Source organism: Suncus etruscus, chromosome 7 (assembly GCF_024139225.1).
Source record: "Suncus etruscus isolate mSunEtr1 chromosome 7, mSunEtr1.pri.cur, whole genome shotgun sequence".
Taxonomy (NCBI): Eukaryota; Metazoa; Chordata; class Mammalia; order Eulipotyphla; family Soricidae; genus Suncus; species Suncus etruscus.
The window spans coordinates 48,342,566-48,367,199 of record NC_064854.1 but is presented as its reverse complement, the minus strand read 5'-3'; the positions used below and the strand labels follow the sequence as shown (position 1 = coordinate 48,367,199).

At 36.4% G+C, this 24,634-nt stretch overlaps 1 protein-coding gene across 3 annotated transcripts in view; it reads right to left on the bottom strand.

The window, feature by feature from the left end:
- Positions 1-24,634, bottom strand: part of AKT3 (AKT serine/threonine kinase 3) — a 344,608-nt gene that overhangs the window by 170,602 nt on the left and 149,372 nt on the right. For all 3 annotated transcript variants that reach the window (XM_049776508.1, XM_049776506.1, XM_049776507.1), the window contains one exon: positions 1,811-1,922. In XM_049776508.1, the coding sequence (XP_049632465.1) occupies positions 1,811-1,911 (101 nt within the window). In that variant the 5' untranslated portion in view covers positions 1,912-1,922. The remainder of the gene's footprint in view (positions 1-1,810; positions 1,923-24,634) is intronic.

The window sequence follows — 24,634 nt, the reverse complement described above, 5'->3', positions numbered from 1 at the left end:
TCATGGTTCTGTGCTAGAGATCACTCCTGAAGTAAATCAGGAAACATATATAATGCTAGGTATTAAATGCAGGTTTGAAGTATGCATGGGCAAGTGCTATTATTTTGGCCACAACAGTAAGAACTTTCAGAATCAGATTTGTTTCAGAATCAAATAGTTTTCCAGCTCTTTCTAGTAAGTCTTCATTAGTACTAAAGTCATGAAAAAAATATTTTAATGGCAAATATATACAAACTGACTTTTAGATTTTTTAAAAAAATAAATAATACCTTCAATTCCAACAAGGAAGCTCCTCACCTGTGCTCCCTACATTAGGCCTACTAGTATTAAACATGATGGATTGGCTACTATGGTACTGTTCACACCCTGTAGGGCAGCTGGCTACCAGTGTGAAACTGAAGTGTTATTCAAGGGCCATTATTGTTAGACCTGGAGGGCTTGATAGATAGGTCAATATAATGCCAGTGATAAAACTTGGGACATGCCTCATCTCTTTAAGCAATATCCCTAGTCCCATGGCCTTCTTTAATTTTTTTAGGAACCGACTCAGTATGCTATGGGACCTAAGTGTATTCATGAAGTGTCTGGGTCCAGCGCTCAAGTCCAGTGCTCATTCCACAGCTGTGGTGCTATGGCTCAAGGTGCTATAGACCATCAAAAATACTTTCTTCTAATGATTAAACAAATGGAAACCATTGTCTAAAAAAAGTAGTGTGGTAAGAAGATACAAGAAAATCAGATTTATCATATAGGTATTGCCAGGGGAAATGAGTATGGCTTACGAAAAAAAGACACACAAAATTTAAAAATCCAGCTTTACATTTAAAACTCCAGAGAGATAGTAAAGCAAATAGGGAGCTTTCTTCACACAGAGCCAAATTGGACTTGATTCCCTGGCACCATGAGCCCTGCCAGGAGTGATCCCTGAGTGCAGAGCCAGGAGCAAGCCAGGAGCACAAAAACCACCACCACCACCAAAAATCAAAACAAAACAAAACAAAATACACAAAGCAAATGCAGGGTCTGGAAAGAAGAGTAAGGGATTAAGGTATGAGTTGTATGTGGTCAAAAAATTTTGGGTCTCTACTACCACATGGTCCCCTTAGAATTTCCAGTGAAGCTCTGGAGGCTCAAGAGCACTAGCTGGAGGTCCAGCTCAGGTAAACCCCAGTACTACAGGACCTAAGTATAAGTAGCATCTCAGTACTTCTCTCTAAATACTGATATAGTTGACTAAAATCACTGTATGGTAGGAAGAGTGAAAGACTTGCTATTTCCTGAATACTAGTTAGGAGAACACCCAAAATCTAAATACATCTGTAGAGAAGCATAATAAAGGATTTATAAATACTTAATTCTAATAAATAACTTGAAGTGAATTTTTAGATTTTTTTAAAAAAATTTGCTAAAGTAGTCATACATTACCATTTCTATTTAAAGGTTATTGATCAAAAAATACATTAAAACAGTATTTCACAGTTGAGGCTTAGGAAATGTTCTCAACAGAATTCTATAGCCATTTAAGTAATGGGTTGCTACTTGAAACATTTTACTACCATTAACTTGCCTCAGAATTCCATACGTAAACACAGTAAAACCTCGAATTTCTAAATAAAAGTAATTTGGTTATAATAGCACCTTCTGTTAACTTATATTTTAATTAAAATATCTTTCCTTTACAAATATCTTAGGAGGTTTAGATTTAGTATTTTGAAAAAGTCTGTTATCTAATATATCAAAAGAAAGTCTGTAACATATATAGATATTGTTAACCCTGCTTTCCACAATATGGATAAAACAAGTTTCTTACCTTTCCTCTGGTGTATCTACATGAAATGTTCTTTCTATAACAGTGGTCCACTGTAGACATCTGATAATAAATGTGTTTGGCTTTGGTCGTTCTGTTTTCATTAACTGGCATTCTAGAAATAAAGTAAAATAGCTCTTTAAATAAGTTTACATTTAAACCCTGAAAGAAAGAGTTGAAACCTAATCATATATTAAATAAAATCATTGCAACCTCTATGGATCTTCATTTGCTTTTCAGAACCTGATTTCAGGGTTCCTTTCCAATGCACTGTCTATTCTGCACTGTTCAGTAGCTGTAAAGGTCTAACTTTCCCTGAAGCCCTCTTAACTCTTTCTATACTTTTCTTCTATCTATTCTTATTATCTTGGAAGCTACTGATCTTATCTATATATAGTCACTATAATTATATTAATATATACAAATTATATATAATTCTTTGTAATTATATAAAATATAATTAATTTCTATATAATCACTAACAGTCAAAAAATACCTATCTTTAAAAAGTCCAAATCCTTTTTTTTCTACAATCTACCTGACCCAAACCAATATTTACCCTTCTATACATTATTACTAATTACTGTGACCTTCATTTTACCCTCAGCATACATTATCTAGTACTTATTATCATGGAAGAAGATATCCTTATTCCTACTACAATTGTAAGATTTTTGACAGTATATACCATCTATAACTCCTAGTAATTACAATCAAAGAGTGATAAATTCTATCAGAAAATAGCTAATATAAAAATACTATGTATGAGAGCCAAGTGATTATCAGTTAATAAAATACTAATAACTTAATAAGCTAAGTATTCACAAACTCAGTAACATATGAGAAGTGTCAATTTTGGGTCAGACACTATTAGAATCTAAGCATAGTGAATAAAACAATTAGTGAAAAATAATTTATATTTAAAGCACATAGCAAACATTTCAACCATTCTACACATATATTTTAAAGTAGTATGGTGTAAAATTTTTGAATCATATCCTTCTGAAGATTAGATTGAGGAAAGTTACATGTAATTATTATACATATGTATGACAATAAAAATATACTTTCTTATACTGAATCCAATTTGAAAATAAAAATCTTACACTGAAACTGTAAGAGAGAAGCAACTACTAATAACCGGTTCAAGATATTTAAGTAGTATATTTGATTCACTATCAATAGATGTTTTACACTGCAATGACACTAGGTTTACAGATGAGATAAATGTAATTAAAATACTAAACAATATAATTTAAACAATCAAATGAAATGTAATTAAACAGCTAAAATGGATTCAAAATATTGTTTTGAGCCACACCTAGTGATGTTCAGGAGTTACTCCTGGCTCTGCACTTAGGAATCACTCCTGGCAGACTCTGGGACCATATGGAATACTGGGGGTGAAATTCGAATTGACCACATGAAACGCAAATGTCATCCCACTATGCTATTGCTCTAACCCTCAAAATAATTTTCTGGGGCCCGGAGAGATAGCACAGCGGCGTTTGCCTTGCAAGCAGCCGATCCAGGACCCAAGGTGGTTGGTTCGAATCCCGGTGTCCCATATGGTCCCCCGTGCCTGCCAAAAGCTATTTCTGAGCAGACAGCCAGGAGTAACCCCTGAGCACCGCCGGGTGTGGCCCCCCCCCCAAAAAAAATAATTTTCTGAATGAAACCTAAAATTACCATGTGAGCCAGTAAATAGAAAAAGTTTAGTGCTTTTTAGTTATGGAATTATAAATTCTGTAATATAAGGAATTATCATAAATGTTCTCAGAATATTGGTTCAAATCTGAATACTATTTTGTGGGTATATTTTGGGGGGGGGGCACCCAGAAGTGCTCAGAGCTTACTCTTGGCACTTCACACAAGGATAACTCCTGGTAGAGCTTAGGAGACCATATAGGATGCCAGGTATTAAACTCAGGTTGGCTGTGCCCAAGGTAAATGCCCTACCTCCGTGCTATCTCTCCAGTCCTCCTGATACTACTTTAAAAATTGCTCTAAAATGAAATTAATAATGACTTATTAACACTAACATCTTTAGAAGAATCTTTTCCTTTCATTTATGTAGAAATCCTCAATTCAAGCTATGTAAATTTAAAACTTCAAAATGGGTTGGAGAGATGGCATAGAGTATAAGGCGCTTACCATGAAGGCGACTGAACAGGGTCCAATCCCCAGCACCCTTAGGAATCTCTAGGAAAGATCCCTGAGCATGGAGCCAGGAGTAAGCCCTGAGAACTACCAGTAGTAATCTCCCCAAAAGATTATAAAAAAGAATTTCAGAAAAGTTGTGACAGATCAAGAGAAGAAACACAGGCTTTACATGCAGGAGACTGGGGTTTATTTCCAACAGTTCATGACTGAGTACAAGGACTACTAACAGTAACCTTCAAACATAGAGTTAGCCCTCAAGCACTGCCAGGTATGGTCCAACACAAAAAAGTAAGCTTAAAAATTAAGATTCCTGGGGACCGGAGCTATAACACAGCGGTAGGGTGTTTGCCTTGCACGTGGCTGACCCAGGACAAACCAGGGTTCAATCCCTGGTGTCCCATATGATACCCCTGAGTGCATAGCAAGGAGTAACCCCTGAACGTCACCAGTTGTGATCCAAAAAACAAACAAACAAAAAATAGTTGAAATTTCTGAGGCTGGAATGATTGCATGTGGTAATGTTTTTGCCTGTCTTGCTGCAGACCTAGGACAAACCAGGGTTCCACCCCCAGTATCCCATATGCTCCACCGAGTCTGCCAAGAGCTATTTCTGAGCACAGAGCCAGCAGTAACCCCTGAGTACCACAGGGTGTTGCCCAAAAACAAAAAAAAAATTAATTTTCTAACAGATATTCCAAATTGTTTTTATTAGCCAGCTGATTGTTAATGATTACTAGAACTATTTAATATACATGAATAAAAGCCAAGTATAATAGGCTTGATGCCAAGTTTTTATCACTATCGTAACTATGATACTTTTCAGTATAGTTTTATTATATATTTTTATATTACTAGGTAAACTCATCTTACAAGTTAAACTAAAAGATAAACTGTAAATATACTACTAATTGTACATCATTATAAACCAAAAAGCAGCAACATTATTCAAAGTCATAATACTCTGATAAGCTATGTAACAAAACATTTGGGTATCATATATTCAAATTTTATTTAAAAGATTAATTTTATCTTATTTTTTAGCCTTTTAAATAATAATTAAATTGTCCTAAAGTTTATGGGCCACTCCTAAGTCAGTGCTTGGGGGAACCATGCAAAACTGGGTACTGAGCATGGGGATCCCATTTATAAATATGAATTTCGGCCTCTGAGTCAAGTTCTCAGTCTACCAAATTTATTTTTTATTTTCACTCAGTATTGGGACATATCTGATGGTGCTCGTGGAAGGAATGTGTGTTATTCTTGCTGTGTTTAAAAGACCTTGCAGTTCCAGGTACTGAACCCAGCGATCCTATTTATAAAGAAGGAATTCTGGCCCTTTATTTAAACTATCTTCCAGTTTCATTAAAATTTACCAATTTAAAATATTTTCCTGCACTAATCTGAGTTTTTCTTGTGTATAGGGGGTGTTTAGCCACACCCAATGATGCTCAAGATTTACTCCTGACTCTGGGTCAATAATTATTATATGTAGGGGAGCCTGAGGTACTGGGGCTCAAATCCAGAACTGCTATGTGCAAAACAATTGCCCTATCTCCAGTCCCTAATCTTACTCTTTTTAAAAATAAATTCAACTAGCAATCAATATGAAAAGGCACATTTAAGAGTTCTATTTATATTTATATCACATAATAAAATAGTGCTTAGAGTTATTTTTTTGTTCCATGGGGTTTGAGGCCTTACCCAGAGGTGTTCAGGGGTTACTCTTGGCTCTATGCTCAGAAATAACTCCTTGTAGGCTCAGGGGACCACATGGTTTGCCAAGGATAGAACACAGGTCAGTCCTGGGTTGGCCACATGCAAGGCAAACAGACTACCCACTGTGCTATAATTCAGATACCAGTACTGAGAGTTATAATGAACATAAAAGATTTTATTTTATTTTTATGTCCCAGCTATAAGACTACTATGAATATTCTTTAATAGGAGCAAAAAAGTGCGTGTATACTTTACTTACAATTTTATTATCTTGTTAAAATATATATCTTATGGGTTAAAATAGCATAGTTGATAAGACTCCACATGTCAACATAAAGAAATTCTTTTGAGAGAACAATATCTTTCAGTGGAGAGCAAATCTACTTCACTGTGCCAGTTACTGCTCTCACTGACAATTCCAAAATGTTAAGCATTTCTTGCAAAGAACAAACCTAAAAAGTTTTGAGACTCGCATAAGAATTTGCGCCATATTTTACGCTTTTTAAAAAAAAATCCAGTTAGAGAATCTGCCCTTAAAAATATGTAATTATGGAGTGAGTAAGAAATGGCTGACTGTAGGCACTGCCAGGTAAAGTGCTGATTGCTTCATCTGCAGAATCTCCGCCCTGCTGTGCTTCTTCTGAGGAAACTGAGGACCTCAAGGGAGCCCTGTCCTGTGCTTCTCTGTCTTTTCTGAATCCTTGAAGCTCTCCTCAGAGCCTTGGGAAGCGAACCCCCAAAAAACTGCATTCTGAAGCTACCCAGCGAGCCAGTGAGTGAGTAAGAAATGGCTGACTTTACAAGCCCAGAAAGGTGAAGCCGCTGAACTCTGCTGGAACTCAGATGCTAGCACCACTATCTGCCTGTCTTCTGTGCTGTGCTCCATTTTCGGCTTGATTTCATCCTGTGTGTGGCCCATCTGTGAACACCTTGCCTTTCCTAGAGCCTTCCCTGGAGGTGAGCTTACGCGCCCAGAAAGGGGAAGCCACTGAACTCTGCTGGAACTCGGGTGCCAGCACGCCTATCTGCCTGTCTTCTATGCTGTGCTCCATTTTTGGCCTGATTTCATCCTGTGTGTGGCTCAACTGCAGATGGCTCACCTTCCCTGGAGCTTTCCCTAAAGGTGAGTTTACAAGCCCAGAAGGGTGGAGCCAGAGGAGCACGGCCATGTGCATCATTTAGCCAATGAATACAACTACAAAACGAGGAAAAACCTACAATACAAGTGTCACAAAGGGGAAACAATGCAGGCCAGTGCCAGATATAGAGAATGACGATGGCAACTCCGATGACTTGAACATGACCAAACAACTAGTCAGTCTCTCAGATAAGGAGTTTAGAGTCACAATATGGAAGATGTTCAAAGAACTCAAAGAAAGTATAGAAGAGAACACTAATAAGAATCAAGAGAATATGAACATAGAAATCAGAAAACGAGGTCCCCTGTTTGTGATGTCAGGCTGGGAAAATTCACGAAACTACGACTGCCCAGTGAGGCCCAACAGTGAAAAACTGTGAGTGCTGCCTGTGAGTGTCTGTCTACTATCCTGTTGCGTGAACCTCTTGGGAGTGGGCGGAAAAGAGGCTCCAGCAAGTATGGCCGCTCCGCTTCACTACTCGGCCATGCGCTCTTTCTAACAAAAGAACACCATCGCAACAAGAAGAAAAAATCACAGTAAGAACTGTGCTGTATCACAGAAGTAAGCATTTCTCTCCGGACTGTCTTCTCTGCTGCGTCCTCAGGCCTAAGATTTGATGCTGTGTGAGGCTTCATCCAACAGAGGACTCCCCTCCCTTGGAGGCAAGTCGACCCATCCAGAAAGGGCGGAGCTAGAGAAGTGTGCTGCCTTCATCATTTAGCCAATGCATACCACCACAACACATAGAAAAACCGACAATACAAGTGTGACAATGGGGAAACAACGCAGGCCACCATCAGACATAGAGAATGAAGATGACAATTCTGATGACCACATAATGAACAACCAACTAATCAACCTCTCAGATAAGGACTTTATCAATATGGAAGATGCTCAATGAACTCAAAGAAACCATGGATCGAGTTGAACAGAACACTAATAAGAACCAAGAAAATATGAAGACAGAAATCACAAAACTCCAAACTGAAATAACATGTCAACTAACAGGCCTTAAAAACTCAGTAAACTAAGTGAATGACAAAATGGATAAAATCTGGGACAGGGTATCAGAAGCTGAGAATAGACTTGGTGCTGTTGAAGATAAGATACATAAAAATTCCATACAGCAGGAGAGATTGGAAAAAAAAACTTAAAGCAAATGAACAAAGGAAAAATTAGTCAAAGAATGGGAACAGATGAAAATAGAAGTCTATGATAAGATCAACAGAAACAACTTCAGAATCATTGGAGTCCCAGAGACCCAGGAAGAAAATTTCCAGGAAGAATCAACGGTCAAGAACATCATTAAAGAGAAACTTCTAAAGCTAAAGAATATGTGTGATCAAATCCTGCATGCTCGAAGAATACCAACCAAAAGAGACCCCAGAAAAACCACCCTACGACACATCCTAGTCGCAATGACGAATCCCACAGATAGAGACAGAATTCTAAAAACAGCAAGATCAAAAGGGGAAATTACGTTCAAGCAAGCATCCTTAAGATTTACAACAGACCTGTCACCAGAAACACTCAAGGCCAGAAAGCAGTGGTGGGATATTGTGACAAGACTGAATGAAATGAATGCTTCACCTAGAATACTGTACCCAGCAAAACTCACTTTCCGGTTTGACGGAAGAATACATGGTTTCACAGACAAAAAGCAGCTCAGAAACTTTACAGACTCAAAACCAGTCTTAAGAGAAAAACTGAAAGACCTAACCAAAAGACACACCAAATTTCGATATAAAGATGGCATTAAATCCCAGGACAATTCTTTCTCTCAATGTCAATGGACTAAATGCACCAGTTAAGAGACACAGAGTGAATAAATGGATCAAAAAACTCAATCCAACCTTCTACTGCCTACAAGAAATGCGCCTGAATAGTCAGAACAAACATAGACTCAAAATAAAACGCTGGAGAAAAATTATCCAATCAAACAACACCCATAAAAAAGCTGGAGTGGCCATACTAATATCAGATAATGCAAACTTTATACTCAGGAAGGTTGTAAGGGACAAAGATGGACATTTTATATTAATCAAGGGGTATGTAGAGCAGGAAGAAATAACTCTCCTAAACATATATGCACCGAATGAGGGGCCAGCAAAATATTTAAGACAACTGTTGACAAATCTGAAAAATAATATCAATAACAACACAATAATTGTGGGGGACCTCAACACAGCTTTGTCAACACTGGATAGGTCAACAAGACTGAAACACAACAAGAATATACTAGACCTGAGGAGAGAAATGGAAGAAAGAGGCCTAGTGGATATATATAGGACACTCCATCCCCAGAAACCTGGATACACATTCTTCTCCAATGAACATGGGACATTCTCCAGGATAGACTACATGCTGACACATAAAACATACCTCCATAATATCAAGAGGATAGAAATTTTACAAACTACATTCACTGACCACAAGGCTCTGAAATTATTTGTGAATTCTAAAGGGACTCAGAAGAAAAACTTTAACACCTGGAAGTTAAACAGTCTCATACTCAATAACCAGTGCATCCGAGATGAAATCAAGGAGGAAATCAAAAAGTTCCTGGAAACAAATGACAATAAAGACACAAACTATCAGAACTTATGGAACACAGAAAAGCAGTACTGAGAGGAAAATTTATAGCTTTGCAAGCACACATCAGGAAGGAAGAAGAGGCATATCTGAATAGCTTAATGATACAGCTCATAGAATTAGAAAGTGCTCAACAAAAAACCCAAAAATAGGGAGACAGAAGGAAATAACAAAGCTGAGAGAAGAAATCAATGAAGTGGAAACCCAAAAAAACAATCCGAAAGATCAACGATAGCAGAAGTTGGTTCTTTGAAAAAATAAACAAGTTTGATAGACCACTGGCAAACCTAACAAAGAAAGAGAGAGAGAGAAACTTAATAACTCGTATTAGGAATGAAAAAGGAGAGATCACTACTGATATGACAGAGATTCAAAGGGTAATCAGAAACTACTTTGAGAAACTCTACGGCACTAAAAATGAGAACCTAGAAGAAATGGATAAATTCTTGGACTCTTATAATCTTCCTGGTTGAAGGAAGAGGATGTAGCATATTTAAACACCCCAATCACCATTGATGAAATTGAAATGGTAATCAAATGTCTGCCCAAAAACAAAAGCTCAGGCCCAGATGGATTCACTAATGAATTCTTTCAAACTTTCCAAGAGGTACTACTACCAATCCTGGCAAATATTATCCTCAATAGAGAAAAACTAAAAGCCTTCCCTCTAAATTCTGGCACAAGACAAGGCTGTCCTCTCTCACCACTCCTATTCAACATAGCACTGGAAGTACTTGCTATAGCGATTAGGCAAGAAAAAGATATCAAGGGAATCCAGATAAGAAAGGAAGAAGTCAAGCTCTCACTGTTTGCAGATGACATGATACTCTACTTAGAAAACCCTAAAGACTCTACCAAAAAGCGTCTAGAAACAATAGACTCATATAGCAAGGTGGCAGGCTACAAAATTAACACACAAAAATCAATGGCCTTTCTACACACCAATAGTAATAAGGAAAAAATGGACATTAAGAAAACAACCCCATTCACAATAGTGCCACACAAACTCAAATATCTTGGAATCAACTTGACTAAAAATGTGAAGGACCTATACAAAGAAAACTATAAAACTCTGCTCCAAGAAATAAGAGAAATGGAAATGGAAATGGATACACATATGCTGCTCATGGATTGGCAGGATTAACATCATTAAAATGGCAATACTCCCCAAGGCATTCTAAAGATTTAATGCGATCCCTCTAAAGATACCCATGACATTCTTCAAAGAAGTGGATCAGGCACTTTTGCAATTCGTTTGGAACAATAAACACCCTAGAATAGCTAAAGCAATCATTGGGAAAAAGAATATGGGAGGAATTACTTTCCCGAACTTTAAACTTTACTACAAAGCAGTAGTTATCAAAACAGCATGGTATTGGAATAAGGACAGGCCCTCAGATCAGTGGAATAGGATTGAATACTCAGAAAATGTTCCCCATACATACAATCACCTAATTTTTGATAAAGGAGCAGGAAATCCTAAATAGAGCAAAGAAAGCCCCTTCAACAAGTGGTGTTGGCACAACTGGCTAGCCACTTGCAAAAAATTGAATTTAGACCCCCAGCTAACATCATGCACGAAGGTTAAATCCAAATGAATGAAAGACCTCAATATCAGACCGAAACCATAAGATATATAGGAAAATACGTAGGTAAAACACTCCAGGACATTGAGACTAAAGGCATCTTCAAAGAGGAAACTGCACTCTCCAAGCAAGTGAAAGCAGAGATTAACAGATGGGAATATATTAAACTGAATAACTTCTGCACCTCAAAAGAAATAGCGCTCAGGATACAAGAGTCCTCCACTGAGTGGGAGAAACTATTCACCCAATACCCATCAGACAAGGGGCTAAAATCCAAAATATACAAGGCACTGACAGAAATTTACAAGAAAAAAACATCTAATCCCATCAAAAAATGGGGAGAAGAAATGGATAGACACTTTGACAAAGAAGAAATACAAATGGCCAAAAAAACATAAAAAAATGCTCCACATCACTAATCATCAGGGAGATGCAAATCAAAACAACTATGATGTAACACCTTACACCCCAGAGATAGCACACATCACAAAGAATGAGAACAAGCAGTGTTGGCAGGGATGTATACCACTCCTAGGAATATACCCTAGGAACACAAAAATACAATACAAAAATCCCTTCCTTACACATATTCATTGCAGCACTATTTACCATAGCAAGACTCTGGAAACAGCCAAGATACCCTTCAACAGATGAATGGCTAAAGAAACTGTGGTACATATACACAATGGAATATTATGCAGCTGTCAGGAGAGATGAAGTCATGACATTTTCCTATACATGGATGTACATGGAATCTATTATGCTGAGTGAAATAAATCAGAGAGAGAGAGAGAAAGACGCAGAATTGTCTCACTCATCTATGGGTTTTAAGAAAAATGAAAGACATTCTTGCAATAACAACTTTCAGAAACAAAAGAGAAAAGAGCTGGAAGTTACAGCTCACCTCATGAAGCTCATCACAAACGGGGATGAGTTTAGTTAAGTTAGTAAGTTCTCTAACTTAGTTAGCGAAATAACTAAGTTTCGAACTATCCTAATAATGAGAATTTATGAGGGAAATAGAAAGCCTGTCTAGAGTACAGGCGGGGGTGGGTGGGGAGGAGGGAGATTTGGGACATTAGTGATGGGAATGTTGCACTGTTGGTGGCTGGTGTTCTTTACATGACTGAAACCCAAACACAATCATGTATGTAATAAAGTTGTTTAAATAAAAAAATTAAAAAATATATGCAATTATGCCACAGAGATGGGTATGGAGGTTGGAGTGTATGCTTTGCATGAAAGATACATTGATAGAACAGTAGTCAGGAGTTTGCCTTGTGAACAGCCAATCCAGGATGGACAGTGGCTCAAATACCAGCATCCCATTTGGTGCCCAGTGCCTGCCAGGAGTGACTACTGAGGGCAGAGCCAGGAGTAATCCCTGAGCTTTGCTGGTTGTGACCCAACCCCCCCACCCCCGCCAAAAAAAAAAAAAGAAAGAAACTCTATTCTCCTCTACAATTCTCCCATGGTTCCTTGAGCTCAGATCTTCCCCCTTTACTCAAAGGAATCTAAAATATTTTCCACCTGATAACAACATTTGAGTGGGGAGAAATCTGAAAATAGCCTAAGGACAGATATGATTAAAAAAAATTAAAAAAACGGGCCCAGAGAGATAGCACAGTGGCGTTTGCCTTGCAAGCAGCCTATCTAGGACCAAAAGTGGTTGGTTCGAATCCCGGTGTCCCATATGGTCCCCAGTGCCTGCCAGGAGCTATTTCTGAGCAGACAGCCAGGAGTAACCCCTGAGCAATGCCGGGTGTGGCCAAAAAAAAAAAAAAAAAAAAAAAAAAGAAGAAGAAAACAATCCTGATATTGCTCTCCAAATTGTAAAACAATAGTGAATATTATTTCAGTCAACCAATAAAGCTAATAATAAAACTTAATTACTGATAATAATTTTTTTTATTTTGGGCCACGCTTGGTGACACTCAGGGGTTACTCCTGGCCATGCACTCAGAAATCGCTCCTGGCTTGGGGGACCATATGGGACGCCGGGGGATCGAACTGGGATCCATTCTAGGTAGTGTGGGCAAGGCAGACGCCTTATCACTATGCCACCACTCTGGCCGTTATTGATAATGAAATTTTAAAACTTGTGATCCACCTGCATTAGTCTAGCTGTGTCTGCAACATTTACCAATTGCCCAGAGTCAATTTATCCTTCAGGGATACAAGACCTGCAGAAAACTCAACAGGATGTTGAACATGCTTTGCATTTGGGAAACTCAGCATTAGATGCTCCCACAGCACTTTTGGAAGTGATCCACCAAGCACAAAGCCATACATAGCTCCTGTGAACACCTAATGTCTTTTTGTGCCAACTCCCTGGCCAACATACTTTTGATGGAGCACAGGACTGCCTTCAAAGGGATTCTATCCAGTGGAAGCTGCCCTTAATCAGAAATGCCATCCTCTAGTTTGTCTCTCCATAAGCAAACTTTCTAGATATAATTCCTCTCTTAAGTCACAGGGCTGAGGAGACTTTGGTGCTGTGAACTTGCACATACCCAAGCCTTTGCTTTAACTGGTTACCCCAAACCCTGAAATGCTTGATAAAATAAACTGTTACAAGTTATTTCTTTCATCCTCTTCATACACTAAATGTACTATTGGAAATCCTTAGACTTCCTCACAAGAATGATGTCACCATTAAAAACGTAAGACCTAAGTACATCTGGCAAGATTGCAAAGCATGTAGGCTCAAGACTCCTGCTCATTTCCAGCATTAGCTAAGAATAGTGCCTATATTTATGGGTTAAGCAAAAGTAGGCTAAAAGAAGCTATTGAGACCATACCCTGAAAATGTTGGTTTAATACATACCCTTACTAACAAACCTGTTGAGTCACCGTGATCCTATTTACTATTATACTATTTATTATACAGCATTATAATTGTATTAATAAATTAAGATAATTTTATTATCTGATTCTGAATCAATGCAGCCCAATCCTTGAAAATGTTATGTTAGAACTTTGACTGAAAAAGTCTTCAGGACAACAATTATATCAATATTCAACATTTTAAAAATGAGACTCAAGCAGATAACTTTAGAGACTCATGAAAAATAAAAGAGAAGCTCATTTTAAAAAGTAAAAAAAAAAAATAACACAGTAGTAAACCTCAGAAGCAGTATCAATACTAAAAAGTTAGTAACTGTATTTGAAGAGAAAATGAACAACTCAAACAAAAGAAGTAGAACGTAAATTGAGAAAAAAAATAGAGTATATAAGGAATATTACTGACAAATAGATCAACCTCTCTGAATCATAGGAATGCCAGAAGACAGGTTGAGAAGACTTGTTGAAGAAATAATTGATGAAAATTTCCCAGCATGAAGAGCAAGATGGGAGCACTGATCAAAAGGCCTAAAGAGTACCAACCACAGTAAATCTAAACAAAACGTTTCATAGTAAAAATGGCAAGAACCAAAGATGGAGATAGACTCCTTACAGTTGAAAGACAGAAGCAGTACATACAAAGAACATTATATTTACAGCAGATTTCTCTAACAAAACTCCACAACCTAGTATAGGATAACATATAACAGTATTGAATGAATAGAACCTCCAAATTAGAGTGCTCTACCCAGCAATATTGTCATTCAGTGTGGAAAGAAAAGTAAAAATATTCTCAAATAGCATTTTAGGATATATATAGACTCTAATCCATCTTCGGAAAGGACACTGAAAAGCCACATAAAACAGAAAACATAAAAACTTTATGTTGCAACAAATTCCTTCTTATCGGTGAATTTTCTAAATGTCAATGGACTAAACTCTTACATAAAATGACACAGAGTAACAGGATAGATCAGGAAAAAATGCAATCTTCTATTGTGTATAGGAGATACAATTAAACTCCTATGATAAACATAGGCTCAGAGGAATGGCTTAAAGACAATCACTGAGGCAAATGGCAAACTAACAAAGTAGGGATGACTATATTAGCGTCAAACTAAAGATAGCTTTTAAACTAAGTAAGTGAATAAAAGATAAAACATATTGGCTAAAGAATCAATAGGTGAAGAGGACCTAACTCTGAAATGAATCAAATGAAGGGGCAGCAAAGTTTACAAAGCAACTGTTAGCAGACATAAAGAAATGTATCAAAGGCAGAAACAACAGTAGTAGTAGGAGACTTTCTGTCATTGATAAACAGACCAATAGATCTAAAAAAAAGTAAAGAAGCAAGAGGTATAAATAAGAAACTTGGTCGAATAGATATACCTAAGACCTTCTGCTTCCACAAACTAAATACTTAATCTACAATGCACATGGGACCTTCAGAATAGATTTCATGTTAGGTCACAATTCAAACACCAAAGTTTAGAAAGTTGTTCACAATACATTTTTTTTTGTCTAACATACTTCATCAACACATGTGTTTCCTGGCACCAATGTCCCCAATTTCTCTCCACCATCCCCTGACTCTCTGCTGTGCTTGCCTCTGTGGGAGATATCTTTCTTCTCTCTCACATTCACTCTTCCTTTTTTCTTTTAGGTACTGTGGTTTACAACTTCTTTATAATAAGCTTCATATATTTCAGTTTTTATTTTTCTGTAATTAAACTAAGAAAATGCAACATGTAGAATTTCAAAGTAGTTTTCACTCATTGAAGATTTACAGTTTAAGGAATCATACACTAAAAAAAGTGTTATCTATGATTAGAATATTATACTTAATAAAAACATCAAAGAAACTTGATATGATTACAATAATGACAAAATTCTAGATGATAGCTATCAAAGAATATTTCAAGATTTATTTATCAGTACAAGGTAAGAGGTCAAGTAGGACGGCACACAGCTATTAGTCCAAACAAAGGCATTCCCCCAACTTCTTCCCTTCTTCTTCTTTTTATATATATAAAGCTCACCGGATAGGTACTTTGGTCTCACTCTACCTTCCCCCTCCTGGTGGATGGGTATTAATACAATAAAGATAAGTGAGTTTTGGCTTGGCGTTCACAGACACCATGAGGAAGAAGACACGCCACGCTTAAAAAGCCACTGACTGCTTAACTTTTCTGACTGGCTTGATGTATTATTTCTTCACCACTACACCCTGCTTCTTCAGAACCAGTTGTATGGGATTTAGAAGTATGGTGCCTGGGGTGATCTCACAACTCATGGATTCTTATTTTACACAAAGTTATACCACATTTAAAATATTTATTGGCAAAATATTAACAACTAGGATATTTTGGAGTCTGCTTTTTTAACTGTGTACTTTTATCAACCTGCTGATTATCCTAGTCCTAATAAAATTTCTTTAAGAGAGGCCAGTGTACAGCAGAAAGGGCAGTAGCTTTGCACAAGGTGTAGTGAGATTCAATCCCCAGCACTTTATATGGTCTACCAACCCCAGCAGGAGTAATCCCTGCGCAGAGTCAGGAGTAAGCCCTGAGCACAACTGGGTGTGATCCCCCAACAAATAAAATATTGCCTATAAGAATAAACAGTAATGGGGCTGGAGTGATTCTTCAGGGGCTAAGATTCTTCTCTTGCACATGTTAGTTCAATCCTCAACAGACACGATTCCCTTATCTTTGTCAGGAAAAAACTCTGAGAATAGAGTCAGAAGAAATGAATATTCCAGTATAGCTCAAATCCCTTCCAGAAATAATTTTTAAAAAAAGCCATTAGAGCTCCCTCTTCACTTATATATTCATTCAGATGGACACAAGATCAAGTAGGGCTTTTATGCCTGGATAGATGACAGAATACAGAGAGGCCTCATAAGACTGAACACATGGTAGAATACAGGCAGAGCTAATAAGACCTAGCAGGCAGGATGATCAGGCAGGGTTCAAATGCTCATGCAGTATCAAGGTGCTGAGCATAGAATTTTACCCATGTATCTGTGGTCATAGAGAATAGAAATGTCAGGATGAAAGAAAATGCTTTAGTACTATCTGAGACAGGCCTAATAACAGGTACAGAGCACAGGGATTTCACCCATGATACTACGTAGCCATGGTCAAAAACTAAGAAAAGCTGGGAAATTGGGGAACTACTGGGATACAGTCCAAGATAGGCCTAACAACAAGAGTGCAGAATAGGAAAGTATACATCAGATAAGGAGCAACACAAGCCCAGGCCATCATACATAATAGCTGAGTATTTGGCAAGAGACAAAACTTAAGAAGTCATACACTAGACTGAGTACCCTGAGACAGAATGACTGATGCTGTACAAGATTCAAAAGAGAGATACCAGGACATTGGGGAAGCATCCAAACAACATTATTTGATCTATGCTATTAACTTCAATTTCTTAACATTTTGAGATTTGCATGTAAATCTTTCCTATAATTCTCAAGAACCCACCAGCACAGAAAGTCTCTCTTTCACTAACAATATTACTGACATTTTTAAATTTAAAATATTTGAATGTAAAATTAAAATACAATGTTTTACCTTGTAAAATTTAAATAATTTGCTTAAAAACTTCCAATCCTTAGTTGATAATGCTGTAAATATTTAAAAGAACCATAGGGAATTTAGCTTATATGCATTAGTTAAATGTACTTTAATTTATGTCCTTAATTTGGTTTCAATATTACTGATTTGAGTAGTTTAAAAAGGACATTTTTAGAAGACTTGAAAAAGTCTATGTCAAATCCAGTTTTTGAAATTAATGATTTTATTAACATGTCCTTCACTTTGTTATACTAACGTACTTTGTTATATTAAGGTACAATAAATTATGTGTTATTATCAAAAATGCCATAAAAGTTTTAAAATAGAAATATGATTCTCTAAAGTCCTGAAAATTCCACATCAATTGCAAATTGTAAATAACAGTTTAAGAAAGTATTTTTATAAATGCTCTATTTCTACAGAATGGCCAAAGGGTCAAAGGAAAAGAAACAAATGAATTAAGTACTCTATATTGGTCTTAAATAAATTTATAACATTTTAAAAAAGTAAATACTTTATTGTTGGAATTTGAAAGCAAGAGATTTTGCTGGTTGCATGATTCAATTACCATGAACTATTCTGGCATGCTTGAAAAACACTGCCATTTTAAATGATTAAAAAATGTCTAAAAATTCACCCATAGTAATAGATTCTGAGTGCATGGGTTGGGGTGTGGGAGAAAGACAATGACAAATTGGTCCAAAAGGACACAGACTTCAATAGTTGGAATTCTATTGTGCTGACAATTAGTAACAGGAAGCAGAGCACAAAACAAATGAATGACAAAAGCTGAACTTGCAATCAAAGACCGTATTATAGTGCAGAAACATGATTGCAATAAGGGGCAATGTACTTTCCTCTATAAAACTTTTAAACAGGCACCCTGTTTCTTTTTTTCCCTGTGCTTCATTTTTTTTCATTTGCATCTGCTTGATTATGTATTATTTGCAACCAAAAATAATGTCCCAATATCTTTCTGCAGTTTAAAACCCATCCACTGTGGTCTTCACTATCATTTAACTGTACCAATAATACAATAAATCCTTTTAAATTGACAAATATACAGGGAACAGAGAAAGATGGTTGATGAAATTAGCACTTGACTGCATAGAGAGTCAGAAAGCATGTGTCCTTCAAGTTCAATTTATTATAAATGCAAAACAAGAGCTAGAGAATGTACAGTGATTTAGGCAATATTTTGCATATGGCTGACATTAGTTTGAAATCCCAGCATCATATACAGTACATCTCTAAGCATTGATAAAGATCACTCCTGAGTACAGAACCATAAATACTATCTGAGCACTACTGGGTATGACTCCAAAATCCATGAAAAACAATTAAAATAGGGACCAAGGAGATATCTCCAGACAGAGTATAAGCTTAGCATTTGTAAGAATCTCAGCTTAACTTCTGGCATAGCAATAGCCCCTAAAACATGCCCAACCCACCCCCTGCACTGCTGGATATGGCTATGGTGATAGGAATAAACAAACATGAGCTATAATTTCCACATTCTTGACAGAGAGTTTGGCCCCAATTTTAAGATATAGTAAGTCAGGGGCTGAGAGGGAGTAAAAGTGTTAAGACACTGGACCTGTATACAACCAATCTGGTGCCAATGTATGATCCCCTGAATATATCTGTAAGCAATCTCTGAGCACCATTCCTGTGGCCCAAACCGCCTCACCTCCTAAATAGCCATATAATTCATAATAAATATATTCTAAAAAGCAGTGCTTCTTCCACGATTTGATATAGAGGAGTTAAAACAGAAAACTTAACATATTAACAGAAAACATATAAAGAGAAAACTTCACACATTCAAGATAGCCACTGCATCAAGTTTTAGTTTACATAGAATATCCAAAAACTCCGAAGTACATCTTCCTATATTAGTTGAGAATGACAAGATTTGATCCATGGTACTTTAGCTGGAGAGATAATGCAAGTGTTAACGTACATCTGAATCAACCTGATCCCCAGCACCACATGGTCATCTCAACATTGTGGGCACAACCCTGGAGTCTGTACACATCACTAGGCCTGAGTGGCTCTCAGTCACCAATGTGGAGTTAATGTTACTAGGTAATATGATCACCACAGGAACTGAGCAGCACTGCATCCTCAGGCCCCTGCATTAAATAACTAACTCAGGAGGTCAAGAATCATTAGGACCAGACTCATGCCTCCTGATATCACATAGAAGCTTACCCCATAAAAATGAACAAGAGTCATTATTAAGTATCTTAAAATAACTGTTAGCAAAGTTAACTATATACACAGGGGACTGATAATTCATATTATGATAATCATCATACTACTTCAAGACATTACAGATTGCTCATAGGTAAATAAATTTTAAAGGAAAAGGTATAAAGTTGTTTTCATTCTAATGCTCTCACACAGATGACAACACTATACCATGATGGTCAAGTTACTAATTCAATAGGTTTATACCAAGTAACCACACACCTCTTTACCACCTCCATGCCTGTCCGTCCATGTTAGCATTAAAATAACTTTAATAAAATACACCTCTTACAAACAATAAGAGTTTACTATTAATTTACTAGCATAATACTTGGTCTACAACAAAGTTTGGTGGATGCTGACAAAAAAACAACTTAAAAGACAGCTGTTTCTCTTAACCTCATATATGATTAAACACATTCAAGATAGGTGTTAGGTCAATCAAAATTCCAATCAGAGTTCTGCCAAGTACATCCAGAAATTTCTTAATCTTTCTAAATTCGATTTTATCATCTTGATATTTAAAAGTATTGTTATATGCTAGTCTTACTACAAGATGTGATCAATGATAAAATGTAATGAATTAAATGTCTCTCTCATCATAGACTCTTTAAAATTCCAAATTTTCGGTACGAGGGATAAAATCTTTTTTGAGGTGGCCACACCTGGTGGCCCTCAGGGATTATGCCTGGTTCTGAGCTCAAAAATCACTGCTGGCAGGCTCGGGGGACCATATGGGATACTGGGGATCAAACCAAACCTGGGCCAGTCCCTGGGCAGCCATCTGAAAGGCAAACACCCTACCACTGTGCTATAACTCCAGCCCCAGTTTAAAACATTTTTAACCAAATAATAAAGAACACTGACAACAAAAACAAATGGCCTTCAGCTAAGAACACAAAAACACAATACAAAAATGCCTTCTACACACCTATATTCAGTAGAGCACTATTTACAATAGCCAGAATCTGGAAACAACCCAGATGCCCAACAACAGATGAGTGGCAAAAGAAATTGTGGAACATCTACAAATGAATACTATGCAGCCATCAGGAAAATAAAGTCATAAAATGTTCCTATACATGGATATATACATGGTGACTATCATGCTGCATGAAATGAGTTAGAGGGAGAGAGACAGACACAGAATAGTCTTATCTAGCTGTGGGATTAAAAAAAAAAAAAGACTATATTGTAATAATACCCAGAGACAATAGAGATGAGGACTAGAAGGACCAGCCCATGATATGAAGCTTAACACAAAGAGTAATGAGTGCAGTTAGAAAACTAACTACACTAACAACTAGCATGACAATGGTAGTGAGGGACAGAAATAGAATGCCTATCTGGAAAACAGGCATGGGATTGGGGAGGAGGGTGATGGAGGGCATTGGTGGTGGGAAAGTTGCACTGGTAAAGGGGGTATTCTTTTTTATGACTGAAACCCATCTACAAACATATTTGTAATCATGGTACTTAAATACAGGTATTATTTTAGAATAAAAAATTAAAAAATGGCCTGTGGTAAGACTTTTAAAATTGTATTTATTTGTATCAGTAAGATTACATTTTTTGGAGGGTGCAACCAAACAGTATGCTGATGGCCCAAAGACTACATCTGGCAATACTTAAACCTGCCATGCTTTGCTTGGCAGGGATAAAGTCATCAAGGTAATGCCAATGTTGCTCACAGGCCACTAGGGCTATATACTCAGGAACACTGTGAGGCTGGGGATGGAACTTAGAACTTCCTCAAAGAAGAGAAACTTCTAGCCCTTGGAGCTCACCTCAATAAAATTTTCTTAAAACAAACAACAGTGTTATTACAGAAACTGCTACTTAAAGGTATGCTGACTTTAGCTAATGGCTACAATTGACCATGATTTTAAAAAGTCTACTATGATAATACCACTCTTCTAAATATTCAAGTGACACATTTATTCCTAACATTTATACAATTTCTTCCTCTCATATTTTTCACTATATCTATACAGGAACAAAGGAGTAACATACCATCTGGAGCTTCCATTCATAGTGAAGATTTTATACTCATTTAAATCGACAATATATGACTAAGCCACTGTCAGTTTATTAGAAGTAATTTTTCAAATGAATTATATTCCTGTTTCCTGAAATTTACTTCATCTTTTGAAATCTTACTGTTTCTACAAATAACTTCAATTTTCTTTTTCTTTTTCTTTTTTTTTTTTTTTTTTTTTTGGTTTTTTGGGCCGCACCCATTTGACTCTCAGGAGTTACTCCTGGCTATATGCTCAGAAATCACCTCTGGTTTGGGGGGACCATATGGGATGCCAGAAGACTGAACCACTGTCTGTCCATTGTAGGCTAGTGCTTGCAAGGCAGACACCTTACTTCTAGTGCCACCTCTCCAGCCCCTGAATAACTTCAATTTTTAATAAAGTCTTAGACACCTTCCTTAGAAACTTGTAAGCTCTTAATTAATGTATTAATTATAAAATTTCCATCAAAACTGAAACATAATACAGCACAAAATACCAATCCAAAATATTTATTTAGATTAGTAATGCTTGGTCATAAGTTATTCAAGCCAATAACTATAGCTATATAGCTATCTAGATAGCTATATAGATATATAGCTATCTAGATAGCTAAGGAGCAATAAAATAAACATAAGATTTGTGGTTAGTATCCTATTAGACAATGCTTGAAATCTTATTTTTTTACTGTTTACCAGGTAAGAGACTTTAAGCAAGTCACATAAACTCAGTCTCTTTAAAATGGAGAATATAATACTTACCTCAGAATGTCGTGAAGATTAAATGAGATAACATATGTGAAAGGGCCTGGCACATAGAAACGATCAAAGAAAGGTTGGTTTCCTTATTTCCTTCTTTTCCCCTCAGTACCTGGTACAATGTTGAGAATACAATAAACCCTCAATAAAATCTTTCTAAATAATTAGAACTTAGATTTCCTAAAAATTTTTTAATCCTATGATAATGCCCATGTTCCAAACTGTGCTACTTAAAATTAAACATTTAAAAAATGTGAAATAGTGTGTCAGGTTGTTATTTAAAATGACTAAGAAAAGAAATCAAGAAAGATGTTAAGAGGTAAGAGTATTTAATAATAACTGAAAAATTATATATAAATTGAGTGTATTTGAGTGTTTTTGGACAAACGATTTATCTGATGGTTAACGTCAGGAAAAGTGGAGTGAAACAGGTAGAAGTGAACAATAAAAACAAAAAGAGAAATAAAAAAGGAAAAATCAGAAAAAAATGGGAAAATGAGAATGAAAGGGAAAGAATTAGAGGTTGATTATGCAAGAATATTTTTCTAATTGGGGGTTAGGGAACATACCCAGCCTTGCTCTTGGATAACTCCTGGCTCTATGCTTGTGGACCACTCCCTGCAATGCTCTGAGGACCTAAGAAGTGCCAGTATTAAATCTCAATCACCTGCATGAATGCAAAGAAGTTCCATACCTATTATAAGATCTCCTCAGGCCAGCAGTGATCTCATTTAGTGAAACAATAGTTTTGGTGAAACACAAATGATTGAAGCTTTCCTGCCTTCCACTAAGAAGAAACCCCACTCGTCTATCTTAAAACAATAACAACTGATTTACTGATGTTGAATCACCAAACTTATTTGGTCTACTATACTTTTTTAGAAAAATGAAATTACTCAGTGAAATGAAAATCTTTAAGTAAATAAATGAAAAGTAACCCTCGGTGGTACCAAAAACTACTACTACAGTCCCCATCCATACCCTAACCTATCCAACCCTCCAATCATTCTCCAATACCGTGAAGGAGGCAATATTACCAGCTTTGGGAAGAAGTGATCTAATAAAAGAAACAGAATTTGTCTACTAATGGATGACAACCAAGAGGTGCTCTTAGAATAGTAAAGGAAATATTTGAGGACTTCTTTCATTAAGTAAAAGAAAAACAGTTTAGATTAAAAACAAGTTAAATGAACTTTCTCCAGCTTCAGAACTGTTTTCCAAAAGTGAAAGATTGTAGAAGGTAGGCACCAAGTTTGTCTGAGAAAAACAAGTTAAATGAACTTTCTCCAGCTTCAGAACTGTTTTCCAAAAGTGAGAGATTGTAGAAGGTAGGCACCAAGTTTGTCTGAGAATAATTTATATTTTTCAGTTTCAGTTATTCTTCTCATTTGCCAGAATGAAACATGGGTAGGGTTTAGAATACTGCTTAGTTATGATAGTGTTGAGAAGAACTAGCCATTATAGCTTGAGATACTGAGCATGGAATTTACAGGAGTCCCCAGTCCCCAATCCCTAACTAAGCAACAAAAACTGTTATCAACTGCTGTGATAATGCCCAAGAAAGATTTTATTTAAAACTTCTATGGCTTTTATACTAAATCCAGTAAAGTAGTCCTTATAATCCCCATTCCAATGTAACTCAGCTAATGAAGGAAGAAAAGCTCTCATTTAACTCAATGGAAAAATATTACTAAGCAAATTTTACATATATACAATTTTATGATTTAGAAATGGTGCACATATACCTTCTCGTTTAATCCTCTAATTGAGAGTGGTTATTATTAACCTCTAATTTAAAGATGAAAAAATGATGCTCAGAGAAGTTATATTACTTGTCCAATTCTACTCACCTGGAAAAGTAGAACAATAATCAAAACAATAATCAAACTCAGATCTTTCAATTCCATATCCAATAATAGGTTATTTACTAAACCTTATAATATATAAATTTATTAAAGGAGTGTATACAGTCATTGTCCTATTGAACTGTATGACTTTTAATTCTATATAAGAAAAGATCATACTTTATAAACTGATCGATGAAGTAAGAAGGTAAATTTATAATCTAGTTTAGCTTCTGAGAACTATTAGCTTCTGAAAAATTAGAAAAGACAGTGAGATGATGAAATCACCAGGCAAAAGAAAGTAGCTAACAGAAATTTAAACAAGTCACT